The sequence below is a fragment of the Oreochromis aureus genome, linkage group 3 (assembly GCF_013358895.1).
Source record: "Oreochromis aureus strain Israel breed Guangdong linkage group 3, ZZ_aureus, whole genome shotgun sequence".
NCBI classification, from domain to species: domain Eukaryota; kingdom Metazoa; phylum Chordata; class Actinopteri; order Cichliformes; family Cichlidae; genus Oreochromis; species Oreochromis aureus.
This window is the reverse complement of record NC_052944.1, coordinates 76,468,654-76,482,551: the sequence shown is the minus strand read 5'-3', so window position 1 is coordinate 76,482,551 and position 13,898 is coordinate 76,468,654. Positions and strand designations below refer to the sequence as shown.

At 39.8% G+C, this 13,898-nt stretch overlaps 1 protein-coding gene and 1 long non-coding RNA gene across 2 annotated transcripts; one reads left to right on the top strand and one right to left on the bottom strand.

Moving 5' to 3' along the window:
- Nucleotides 1-5,085: 5,085 nt before the first annotated feature.
- On the bottom strand, nucleotides 5,086-5,883 carry LOC120434332 (zinc finger protein 492-like). Its single transcript, XM_039602186.1, has 2 exons — nucleotides 5,859-5,883; nucleotides 5,086-5,738 (listed from the first exon to the last, which is right to left on the bottom strand). Exons 1-2 carry the CDS (start codon nucleotides 5,881-5,883, stop codon nucleotides 5,086-5,088), a joined length of 678 nt encoding a protein of 225 aa, XP_039458120.1.
- A 6,264-nt stretch (nucleotides 5,884-12,147) lies between these two features.
- On the top strand, nucleotides 12,148-13,654 carry LOC120438279. Its single transcript, XR_005611764.1, has 4 exons — nucleotides 12,148-12,276; nucleotides 12,866-12,950; nucleotides 13,091-13,465; nucleotides 13,590-13,654. It is a non-coding gene; the product is annotated as an uncharacterized LOC120438279 (long non-coding RNA).
- Nucleotides 13,655-13,898: the final 244 nt, after the last annotated feature.

The window sequence follows — 13,898 nt, the reverse complement described above, 5'->3', positions numbered from 1 at the left end:
TGAGCCCCACTTATTTTTCCTCCATAATACAGTTTATATGAAGCTGAAATGAATTACGCTTCTTATTTTTTAATAGTGCACACAGCTAACTCTCTCTGCTGAATATGTAAAAAATAAAAGTGTTACTGTGTTACATGCCTGAATGTTGCGGATATTTATATTGTACGGACGTGATAATTATGCATATTGTAATAACGTGATATTATGTTGTTCAAACGTCAAAAGTATATTGTACAAACATGATAGTATATTGTACAAACATGAAAAGTATCTTGTTAGAACAATAAACTTTTCACGTTATAACGTGATATACTTCTATTTTTCTTTTGCCTGGGTGGCAGCTCTACGCTTCCGTAGAATGTTGCTCATGGTCTGATGGGAAATAACGTTTTCTGTTCTTTAGCACATCGAACAGTCAGCTGTTCACAGCTGCTCTCAAGCGGATTTTTACTGAACTGGAGTGACTTCTTCATAGAGAGATTAAAGCACACTGTTAGTAGATCATCCTGCAATTGTAAAATCACAATAATTTGCCTCGTTTTAAAAATCTGTCATTTCTATAACATATAAAATTAAATACATAATACAATAAGTACTTTGTGAAGGACTTTGCTGACATCTTGACTGAATACATGCCAAAATATGATTGTGTTTGTATTGTTGGGGGTTTTAATATTCATGTGTGTTGTCCTGATATGCCCATGGCAAAGGGCTTTTAAGGCCTTATTGATTTTATTTAATGTGGTGCAATGTGTGACCTGTCCCACACATGAATGTGGACGGAATCTTAGAGTCATTTTGACCAGGACTTCTCCTTTAATGGAAATATAAAGCAGATATTTAAGACTGCTTTCTTCCATTGCTGCAATATCTTTTAAATCAGAAATATCCTGTCTCAGAGTGATGCTGAAAAACTCGTTCATGCATTTATTACTTGTAGTCAGGAACATTGTAATTCATTATTATCAAGATGTTCTTTTTTGCGTTGGGACAAAGGCAGGATGCGATGGCTGCTGTTTTATCTATGTGTGGATCCACATGCCCAGCTCCGAAATGGTACCCAAATACTGTACGGTCCCTCCATCCAACCACACACTTTCGGGACTGTGACCACCCACTGCACATGCTCCACCGAGGTATCAATATTAATGACAGCATCATCCAGGTAGCAAACAGCATATGCAGTGTGAGGACGCAGCTATCACTACAGGAGGTGCTGAAAAATGGCCGAGGCTTCAAACAAGCATAACAGAAGTGTGACGAATGGTACGAACCATACAGAGTAGAGAAGGCCATTTTTGTCTTTGGACTCTGCAGACAAGGGAATCTGCCAGTAGGCGTTAGTTAAATCCTGCTTCATAAAAACAAGCAGTGCTTATTCAGTCAGGTCAACCCGGGGCATGGGATAAGCATCAAACCATGAGACCTTCACTTTGTGACAATCATCACAGAACCATATAAAACCCTGCGCTCACTTCTTAATTACCTGGAAGCACCTTAAAGACAACCGGCCCCTCTCAACAGCTGGGACAAATCATCTGGCAACCAGATACGAATAGGAGACCAAACACTGAGGAACAAATCCTCATTTCATCCTATGATAACAGCATTTTTACCATTTCAGCCAATTCCTTTTCCACAATTTGTCTCTTGTGCTCAGGCAACCTGTAGGGCCATGAACGCACTTTCACACCAGGCTGCATTTCAAATTGGTGTTGCATAAGAGTCTTGCAGATGGTCGGGGGAATGAACACATCTGCAAACTACTGTTGCAATGCAGGAACATCTGCTTTAGTGGAATGTGTGAGATGTTAATCACAAAGCATCTTAAACAGACTGTCTGAAAACTTCATGCCCACATCTTGTTTTTAAGAAAAATCAAACATCTTTTCCTTAAATTCATTTCAGAGTTTTTAATGAGCTGCATGAACCGTGCCGAGAGCAACCAAGTCTCCTCCTCTGATAAACCTCCACATGTACCACTAAAAACATTTAAATTAGTTTAAATCGGAAATAATGGCTCAAACTACTTGCTGTGAAATCATTTGTTTATTTTTCACACCAAACCGTTTAATAAGATAAACTTTACACAGAGTTCATCAAATATAACTAACGCTTTAACATTATCAGGATTTCATAATACAGACTTCAGATCAACAGGAAAACAGCTGCAGAACATGTGGATCAAAATGAATTAATTAAAAAACAACGTGGACAAACAAAGGATACAGTAAATACACTAAAGTGAAAGGAGGAGCCAAAAATAGATGTTTAATAGGATTTGAATTAACTAAAAGTAGTCACCTGTGATCTTTAAAATGGTCCTGATGTGTGCTGCTGTTTTTAACTTTAACACATTGTAGGTGTGTTACCACCACCTTCTGGTGATTGTATCATTGAAATGTGATACTATGATACAATGACAGTTATAATGAAAAATACATACATACATAAAGAAATATTGATAAGTAGAGAAAATATTTTACTCATAAAAAATTGTGAGTTCAATTTTTAATATTGTTGTTTCAATGTGTGCCGATAAAAAATGATGTTTGTATCTTCTTGTAACATCTGAGTTCTTTGTTTGTGAATGCAGGTTCTGTATATATGGAGGACCCCCGGATTGGAAAAGATAAAGCTGCTGTTAACACGTTTTTTCAAAACCAACAAGCTGAGCACACAGTTTCAATAACAGGGATATTTTTCTCACCTTTTCTGTTGAAGTCATTTTTTCCTCTATAGTGGCTGAGCTGAGTCCAAATGGCTGAAATTGTTCCTCTATTGCTCCACCAGACTCTTCTCCTGTTACTCAACTGGGACATAACTGGACACACTAAAGTGAAAGGAGGAGCCAAAAATAGATGTTTAATAGGATTTGAATTAACTAAAAGTAGTCACCTGTGATCTTTAAAATGGTCCTGATGTGTGTTGCTGTTTTTAACTTTTATCATTTCTTTGCTGCCACTGTGAATAAGATTGTGGTATTTGCCTAATTAAATAAAGGTTACACAGCCTCACTGCTCCATCTTCTGGTAAAAATAAACAATGGTATTACATGGAAGTACAGCCCAAAACCAGTTTAGCTTGAGTTTCGTTTTTCTGGACATAAAGTCACAGCAGCTGTTGTTTCAAAGCTGGTGGACAGATTTAGTTCATTTTGGAAGTTTTAAGAGCAACTGCTGTGTAATAATTTTCAGTTTGGGGAGAAAATGATTTAAGAGAAGATTTTACCACAGCAAAATATTAAATATGAATGAAGAATTGAAATTTAACTGAGGTGAAACATGCAATGAATACATAAAAAATAAGTTCATTTTGGAAAAGCTAAAAAAGTTCAAATAAAAGAAATGATTTACATATCAAATCAAATCAAAATTTATTTATATAGCACATATTACAACAACAGTGTTGACCATAGTGCTTCACAGTCAGTAAAAGCATGAGACAATTAAAACAAACAATAAAGGACAACAAACAATAGGTAACAACACAACAAACTAGACCAGCCAACTAGACAGAATCAAAAGCCAAAGTAAAAAAATAAGTTTTAAGACGTGATTTAAAAGACTGATAGACTCGGCAGTATGAATATGAACAGGGAGGTTATTCCAGAGTCTAGGTGCCACGGATGCAAAGGCCCGGTCACCTCTCGACTTCATTCGAGACCTAGGTTGTGCTAGGAGCCTGTCATTGGACGATCTAAGTGCTCTGTTGGGATTGTATAAGTGGAGTAGTTCAGAAAGATAGCTGGGCGCTAAATTATTCAGAATATTAAAAGTGAACAAAAGAATTTTAAAATCTATGCAATATTTAACAGGGAGCCAGTGTAATTTGGCTAAAATTGGAGTTATGTGTTCACGGATTCTCGTACCTGTTAAAAGACGCACAGCTGCATTTTGAATTAACTGAAGCCGGCAAAGAGAAGAGTGTTGGAGGCCCGAGTAGAGGGAGTTACAGTAGTCCAATCTGGATGTAATAAATGCATGGATAAGCTTTTCAAGGTCCTTTAAAGGAAGGAACGGCTTTGCTTTGGAAATCTGACGCAATTGGTAAAAGCTGTTTTTTACCACATTGGACACCTGTTTCTCAAGTTTAAAAGAGCCATCCAGGAACACTCCGAGGTTTCTTACAGTTTGCGAGAGATGGCTAGCGAGAGGGCCTAGGGCATCAGCTAACTGGTCTAGCGGAGTGTGACTACCAAAGACTATGATTTCGGTCTTATTCTCGTTCAATGTAACAAAATTATGTGATAACCAAATCCATGTGATTTTTGATAGAATACCAGTTTGGTTAAACAAAGAGAAAGAAAAGACATTCCTATAACTTTAATAATACAGTAACAAGTACAACTACTAAACACTACTGTGTCCTAAGGGAACAAAGAATAAAATGTAACAGGGATAACATTTTAGAGAATTAAAATCCCTCAAAGGAAAGTTGATATGCATATCTATGCATGCAGCTTCCTAGATGTAACATTCAGGATTATTCACTGCAGGTCCAGAAATCAGAGCTACCTCATCAGATCCAAGTGTGACATCAGCTGACACTCTTTACAGGAGATTCCATCTGAACTCTGTGGAGCCTGATCTCAAGGTTTTTAAGTCTGACCCTGAAACCAGCAGAGAATCTTTCTCTCTCTTCATATTCATTGTGATCCAGTGATTTCAGTCCTGCATGATCAGGCTGATGTTTGACAGAGCAGATAAAGAAGTGAATGTTTTTGCACATTGGTAACAGTGAAACAGTTTATTTACAGTGTGGAATTGTTTGTGTTCAGAGTATGAACTGAGATTCCTGAAGCTCTTGTCACACTGGTCACATTTGTAAGGTCTCTCCTTAGTGTGGCTAAACATGTGTTATTGTAACTGTGCATCTGTTGTAAACAGTTTCCCACACTGATCACAGCAGTAAACACCATTTCCAGTGTGAATCCATAGGTGAATATTTCTGTAGTGTTTTTCACTGAAACCTTTTCCACTAAAGTTGCAGCTGTACGCCTTAATTCCAGAGTGGGTAACTTGATGCTTCTGTAAGTTTCGACTTTGAGCCAAAGCTTTACCACACAAGTCACAGTAGTGTGCTTTAACTACACTGTGGATGAGTTGGTGTTTTTTTTAAGCCCTCACGATATGTAAAAGACTTTCCACACAAGTCACAGCTGTAAGGTTTAACTCCACTGTGGATGAGTTGGTGCGTTTTTAAGTTTTTAGCCCGGGTAAAAGACTTTCCACACAAGTAACAGCTATAAGGTTTAACTCCGCTGTGGATGAGTTGGTGTGTTTTTAAGCTTTCAGCCCGGGTAAAAGACTTTCCACACAAGTCACAGCTGTAAGGTTTAACTCCGCTGTGGATGAGCTGGTGTCTTTTTAAGTGTCCAGCCTCGGTAAAATACTTTCCACACTCATCACAGCTGTAGGGTTTAACTCCACTGTGGATGAGTTGATGTGCTTTTAAGCTTCCAGCCTGGGTAAAATCCTTCCCACACTCATCACAGCTGTAAGGTTTAACTCCACTGTGGATGAGTTGGTGTCTTTTTAAGCTTTCAGTCCGGGTAAAATCTTTCCCACACTCATCACAGCTGTAAGGTTTAACTCCACTGTGGATGAGTTGGTGTCTTTTTAAGCTTTCAGTCCGGGTAAAATCTTTCCCACACTCATCACAGCTGTAGGTTTTCTCTCCCTTTCTTCTGTGACGTTTGTCGGCCTCCTGAGAGCGCTGACTTCTCGCTCCATGTTGGTCCTGCAGTGACAGAGATACAAACAGAGGCAGTGAGTGAAATGCAGTCATGGAACAAACTGTAACTCCCTCTATTAGTGGAATCAAACATGTCAACAAACACATTGTAGGTGTGTTACCATCACCTTCTGGTGATTGTATCATTGAAATGTGATACTATGATACAATGACAGTTATAATGAAAAATACATACAAACATAAAGAAATATTGATATGTAGAGAAAATATTTTACTCATAAAAAATTGTGAGTTCAATTTTTAATATTGTTGTTTCAATGTGTGTCGATAAAAAATGATGTTTGTATCTTCTTGTAACATCTGAGTTCTTTGTTTGTGAATGCAGGTTCTGTATATATGGAGGACCCCCGGATTGGAAAAGATAAAGCTGCTGTTAACACGTTTTTTCAAAACCAACAAGCTGAGCACACAGTTTCAATAACTGTGATATTTTTCTCACCTTTTCTGTTGAAGTCATTTTTTCCTCTATAGTGGCTGAGCTGAGTCCAAATGGCTGAAATTGTTCCTCTATTGCTCCACCAGACTCTTCTCCTGTTACTCAACTGGGACATAAAAAGTATATGTATTTTATCCCTGATAAAAAAAAAGCACAGCAAATAAACATGACTAAACACCTCAATACTTATGAAACTTCAATGTGGAAATGCGCCAATATTGACAGTAACATCCTCCTCTCTGCCACTTAATGCTCTCTGGTCACTATGGTAACGTGTAAATATTTCTTTCAAAATAAGACACACAACTACAACAAGGGAAAGACTCAGGGAAACTGAGTTAACGATAAAACCCTGAAAACCATAAATTTCACACGAGCCTTAACTCTGTGGCCCGGTACCAAACGACTCACGGACCGCTGCTGTACAGAACCTGTGATGTCCAGACGGTGTTCCTCTGGTGTTCTGCTGTGAAAATCTTTGGGCTTAGGGATTAACATAGTTGCCATGGTGTCCTTTCTTCTCTTATTTGTTGTGTGTGATCAGGACAATTCTGGAGAGGATGGGCCTGCAGGGGAAAGTCACCCCTTGCAGGCCAGAAGACATGAGATAACTTTAAAGAATACAAAAATGCGTATGTGTGTTATCAAGAAGATAATTCTCAAGAACACAAGTTAATAAATGTGCAATTACTAAGAGTTGTTGTGGTGTTTTTATTTGCCTGCTGTCATTTTTTATTTCCTCTGCCTTTAGGATTGCAAGTATCCAGGCTCAGGAGAGGGGGTCAGTGGGAAGCCCACTGCTGCTACTTGGCCCTGGTTTGCCCTCATGGATGAGGTGATAGGACAGATGCCTTCCATTACGCCTCCTGTCCTAATGTCCTCTCTCCTGAGGACACTCCAGGGCCAAGCGCAGCAGTGGGTGACCAAACGACAGTGATGACGGCGGCTCAGCCACCTACGACAGGAGAAAGAGGAAAAGAGACAGGGATGATGAGCTGCTAGACCTCATCACAGAGGACATGAGGCAGCAAAGAGAGGCTGAGGAGAGGAGAGCAGGGAGAGGACGGACAGACTGTTTTCACTTCTAGAAAGATTAGTTCCCAAATGAGTTATGTATTGAGAAATTTATTTATTTGAATATATTTGTTACATTGGTATATGTGTTGCATTAGTTTAAAGGTTTTATGTTATTAATAAACTGATTCAAACAAACAGTAATTGTCACTGAACTCAATTTGATTTACAGGCATTTGTAACACGTATGAACATAACGCTAACTTTGAACAATATTACTTGGATATTTATTTGATAGCAATAAAGTAAATAACAATAACAATTAAACAAGAATATTTCAAATACACAGTATGTAAAGATGGAAAAACAATATTTTCAGTTGTTCACACAGGATTAACCTGAGTGACCTGTTCCTGGACCGTTTCTTTAACAACTGTAATAGATTACAGGAAGTCTCTGGCAGTGTTGCTGAATCTGCCCGAGCAAGATCAGACGTGGATGAGCTGCAACTGAGACCTGCGGTTTGTCTTTTCTGGTCGGCGAGTGGAGAATCACACAGGGTGGTCTGCAAAGAGAGCTTTAGGATGCTTCCTCCCACTGTCCACTGCATCGTCCATCCACAGGGTTTGCAGGGCTGGCTCACTCGTGGCTGCCACACCACTAAGATGTTTACAGAGATATGCAAGCAGGAGATGGTGGATGCTATATTATTAGTATAATACTTGTAACTCTGTAGCAGACAACAGTTTGATAAAGTGCTATGTATAAAAACAAACAAACAAAAGATTAGATTCTATACGTTTCAAAGATATTTAGTTTATATATTTTATATGATACAGTACATGTGTGAGAATGACCAATGTTGTGGCAAAAAATGATCGTCTGCCAAAAACTGATTTCCGGTTTTTGCCCTAAACTGATTGCTCGTATTTAACCTGCCACGAATAACTTGTTGGTCTATAATATGTGTCCCTCATAAGTGATATCAAGTCACCTGCCACCAGCAACATTCCAGTAACAAGGTAGAAGCTGCAATCAGTTTTTGGCAGTGACTTTTATATATCCTTTATTTATCCAGTTAAAAAAAAAACTCTTATTGGCATTAGAAATTTATTTTTTAAGAGTAATCTGGCCAAGAGGACAGTAGACAGCACAACAAATATATCAATTGTACCTACATTATAACCAGAGTTATAAAGATACTTGAACAACAGGTAATTATTGTATATATAAAACCCCTTAGTAAACCATGTTCACCGAAGTCTATTTACCAACATACATAAAGATATTACACATATTACACTCGGAAACATTGGAAATCAGTTTTGGCAGGCGAACACTTTTTTGGCACAACACCGGCGATATTTCAATTATCCATGTAATTAGCTAAGTAATTCCTAAATGCGTGTAGATTAAAGGAAATTATTTTACCTGGATATGATTGTCTCTGATGAGCCTAAGGTACAAAACGTGCGGGCGGCGACGATAAGGTTTTTCTAGCTCCTTGAGAAATAAAATTGTCCAAACAACGGAGCGACATTTCTGGGTCCATTTTAAAGTTTCCGCGCTGTGGCGCTAGCGACCGGGAAAACACGCAAGTAAGGGCGGAGTTGAAGGCTAGGAGGCTGTCCACAGCCCATCTGTTATGTTGGACACTCATTGTTTGTTCAATAAAGTTTCTATGGAGAAAAAAAGGGGGCTGTCCAGGCCTTCTCACTTCCTGACTACGCGTCCGTCTAAGGACACTACCTTGTGATGTAGGTAGGTAGTGTCCTTATGAGCGTCCTTCCCCTGAATTCGGACACAGCCTGTATCCCAATTCAGGGGCTGTGTCCCAATTCAGGGTATGCACGCTTGAAGTACGCACACTACGCGTACTACTTACGGTGCGTACTACAAGTACGGGAAGTGCGAAAGTGAGAGGCTTGTGAAATGGGACGGTCTAGCCTTCGTCGCGCTGTTCAGGTTGCCTAGCAACCATGATACTAACCGCGAGAAATGTTTCATACAGCTTTGTGTGACAGAAATGAAGGAGAAAAAATGTTTTGTTGGTCATTCATTTTTGTCATGACATCACTTTGATTAGCTGAGACCACAGGACTGTAAAACATGATAGTTGGACTTCATTTCTGTACTGAACAGTCATTTCAAGATTAGTTAGTAAATAATAATTAGCCAATGTTATTCATGAGACTAAAGTCATCTCACTGTGGTAATGTTAATATAATATGGACAATATTATAGTATTGTCAGATTATATATATAGCGGAAGGAAGGGGGCCGGGGACTGGTGAGTGTCAGCACCACAGTCCAGGATGAGACAAGAAACATCCATGAATACATCACAAAGATGGCCCCAACTGACAGCGTGCTCAGTGAATACCTCAGGCAGCAGAAACCCAAGAAAGAGGAGGAAGGCGAGGAACCATCATGGAAGGACAGGCCCCTGCACGGTATGTACCACCGGCAGAGAGAGGAGGTGGCTGATATCCAGAAATCCTACCAGTGGCTGGACAAAGCTGGACTGAAAGACAGCACAGAGGCACTAATCATGGCAGCACAAGAACAAGCTCTGAGTACAAGATCCATAGAGGCTGGGGTCTATCACACCAGGCAAGACCCCAGGTGCAGGCTGTGTAAAGATGCCCCAGAGACAATCCAGCACATAACAGCAGGGTGCAAGATGCTAGCAGGCAAGGCATACATGGAGCGCCATAACCAAGTGGCCGGCATAGTGTACAGGAACATCTGTGCCGAGTATAACCTGGAAGTCCCAAGGTCAAAATGGGAGATGCCCCCAAGGGTGATGGAGAATGACCGAGCTAAGATCCTGTGGGACTTCCAGATGCAGACGGACAAAATGGTGGTGGCTAACCAACCGGACATAGTGGTGGTAGACAAACAGAAGAAGACGGCCGTAGTGATCGATGTAGCAGTTCCGAATGACAGCAATATCAGAAAGAAGGAACACGAGAAGCTGGAGAAATACCAAGGGCTCAGAGAAGAGCTCGAGAGGATGTGGAGGGTGAAGGTAACAGTGGTCCCCGTGGTAATCGGAGCACTAGGTGCGGTGACTCCCAAGCTAGGCGAGTGGCTCCAGCAGATCCCGGGAACAACATCGGAGATCTCTGTCCAGAAGAGTGCAGTCCTGGGAACAGCTAAGATACTGCGCAGGACCCTCAAGCTCCCAGGCCTCTGGTAGAGGACCCTAGCTTGAAGGATAAACCGCCCGTAGGGGCGTGCTGGGTGTTGTTTTTTTTATATATATATATATGAGCTTGAACTCTGGGTCAAAGATGCAAGTTGCAGTTATTTATATTTACTATCACCTTAAATCTTCACTCAAAGACACTCAAGTATCTCTGACAGTGTATATACAGATGTATTATATATAAGAGACAAACATTGTTCTTTCAATATGCTGGCATTACTAAATTTTGCTCAATGCTTATATATATGTGTAAAAAGAAAATGTATGAGCTGTGATAACTGTTTCTGATAGAATGAAGATCAGACTGATATATGAAATATTCCTTTATTGGGTGAGAAAATCAGACCATGTCATAACTGCTTTAAGTCACACAGAATAGATATCAGAGCCTTAAACAGGCTGACTTCTGCTAAATGGGTCAAACTGGGCAGAAACTATACAAACACATAACATCCTTATAGAATATGATGTAACACTATAGATCAGCTTAGCTCAGAATATATAAAGCATAGTCCCAAGTGTAACTTATAAATACATGTTCATACTTTTATTCCACAATCAGAGAGAAAGAAACAGAGAGAGAGTGCAGGACAGACAGACAGGTGACAGTCTCAGGTGTACACACTGCTACAAAACAGCACAAGAGAAGGAGGATTTAGTGTTTGTGTTATTACGAGTGCTAAACAAGAAGAGTTCCAGATGGTCCAGTGGACACATGTGTGACTCCTGTGATTAAAGCATCTTTCTTTCAGCTTAACGAGTGAACCGTCAGCTTGTTCAAACACACGTTAAAGTCCGTTTGGCTCGACACCACCGAACAGAGGCAGCAATATAACATAGCTAACATTAACAGTGCAGTGAATCCTGCTTGTGCCGTCATATTCAGGACTGCAAACCAAGCAGCATCACTGACTTTCAGCTTGTTGTGTTAGTGGATATATGACTGACTTTAATTATCCATAAAATCATCACATTCTCTGTAAGATAAGGTCGACTATATATATATTTAGAAGTAAAGGCTTTAAAACCAAGTTACCGCTGAAAGTACAAACATCACTAATGTCACATAACTTTGCCGACATGTGGCCAACAGTAATGTTTTAATGTTCTTAAACATTCGCACATAAATAAGTGACATAATATTCAGTACTTACTTTTGACAGTTCACTCTTCGGCCGCTCCCTTCTGCCGTATTTTGCGGCAAAATTATCCACACCCACCACCGCGCTATGGATTGTGGCAACCCGTTCTCACTCCCGACGCGTAAAATACTGACGATTTGTCACGTCCCTTAACTTCTCATGCTGACGCTGAAGGTACCCTTCCACGTTTTTATGCGACGCTGTGGGTTGTCAATTCATTCCAATATGAAGCCGCTCTCGGCGATCAGAGACGCTTCGAGCAGAGGCTCCAGCCATCTATTTACTCCAATAATAACCCCGTCACGGCGAAACGTGACGCCTTGAAGTACAATCTAACTGGAAAACCGGGGACCCTCTCCGCCACCGGGTTTTTCTCCCTAATTTAATGCTTTCTTTTAATGACATCGTTAACATTTCTCAACAAAAACACATGAAAGTAACACTGATAATTCAACAATAAAATCGCTTCATTTTCCAAAGTGATTCACGATCTGAAAGTCTTGCAGATTTAACGTACATAATCCTTGGTTGGGTTTATTATTTTTATTTCACACGTAAAACACATTTATAGTTTTATTCACCACTCCTGTTAGTTTTGGATGCGCTCGGCTCCAACCAATCAGACGCAACCGGTGTAAGCAAAGGATGATGGGAGAACGGAGAGACCCGTTTATAAGAATAAGAAAAGGAGGCGGAATTGATTGATTCAAATGCAGGTATGTAAAAAATACATATATTTAGAGTAATAGCTTGATGTGTGTTTCAAAGGGTTTTTTTCACAAAAGCTTCAAACAAACAGGTGACTGATCTCAGAAACGATTTAATGCATTTAAAAATGGCTACAGCTACCGTCAGCATGCTTGCTAGGTAGAGTACGGTAAGGACTACACGTGGCTAGTGCAGCATTAGCCATTTAATCCAACGATGATCATTAAATCTATTATAAACATTTAAGGACTTGTGTGTTGTAAAAGAGCCTCACATGGTGTGTAAAGCAGTTTTTGCGCTAATAGTTCTGCTAGCTCTTTACAAACCTATGATGCTAACGTTAATTGCTAACGTTAACCTGAGCGCTAAGCTTCAAGCTGCTGACGAACTCATCAAGACAAGCAGGTAACCTTCTTTTTTTTTTTTTTTTTGTAAATGTGATCTACTGGAAACAAACGTTAAAGAGGGGACACACTTGTCTTATTGTACGTAGTAAACGTTATATTATTTGATATATTTATTATAAATTTTATATATCTGTATATATGTTTCAGTAAGTAAATATTCTTCAATCTCTTTTTCCCCCATTTTCCGCAGATCAGCATCAATGTCCACGTGAAGAACCTAGTTATGTTGCCAGTGTCAACCCAACAAAAGGCACTTTCACAATATATAAAAGAAGGTATTCCTTTTTAAAGTTTACTTTTATATTTGTTGTTATAGTTGTGTTAGGCAGGGCTTTTGTGCAGTCCTAAGAAACATACTGCCTAGAGTGTTTTCACTTTGTGGAAGGGTTTCTTTCTTTCTTTATTTTTCTGTTAGTGTATGGAACTGAGGTGCTTCGTCAGGAGCTGCTTCAGTTGTTGGAGGATGGAGAAGAGGACGCAGCCATGACTTGTGAGACGGCGTCTGAGTCAGCTGCTACTCACTAGGAGATCAGAAACATGGTGTCCTTGCAAAAGTGGAAAGAGGCCAGGCCTTGTCTTATAGACAATATGTTAGCTACTCTGGATCCACTGTCACACCGTGTGTGTCAGTGTGGCAAACAAGTAGTTGTGAGGTGTCTGGACTGCCTTCCTCTTCCATTCCTTTGTGCTGAGTATGATATTGCAGTTCACACACGCTTTGTCCTGCACAACCGAGAGGCAGTAACAGGAGGGTTTTTGCAGCCTTCATCAGAGTTTCACAAGCCAATGGGTACGGTTTTTAATCCTATGCATTTCTTGCTATGTACTATGAGTGGGTGCTGTTATTGTATCATGTATTGTGTATCATTTAATTTCAAATTCTTTTTATATATATTGTGTGTTTTTAATGTTAGTTCGGCTGTTGCCTGTGCAAAGGCCAGACCATGTGTGTGACTGCCCAGCAGGTAACTTTGAGGTTTCACCGGCGCAGTTGTGGCTCTTGTAACCATAAATGGTAAGTTGCCCTTTTGTCACACAGTACATACACAATAGATGTGTTTGCAGGTTTTAGTGCAAATTGTACATTGCTATCATCATTGTTTATTTATATAGCACTTTAAAAACACACAAGGCTGACCAAAGTGCTGAACAATAGAAACATAATAGATACATCTATAAGAATTGCTATCTTGTTTTGAATTACCCTCGGCCTGCAGTATATG

Coding starts and splice junctions, on each gene's coding strand:
- LOC120434332 (XM_039602186.1), bottom strand. CDS start 5,883: ATGATACAATCACCAGAAGGTGATG. Junction 5,739..5,858: donor ACAATCACCAGAAGGTGATG/GTAACACACCTA, acceptor CACTGCAGGACC/AACATGGAGCGAGAAGTCAG.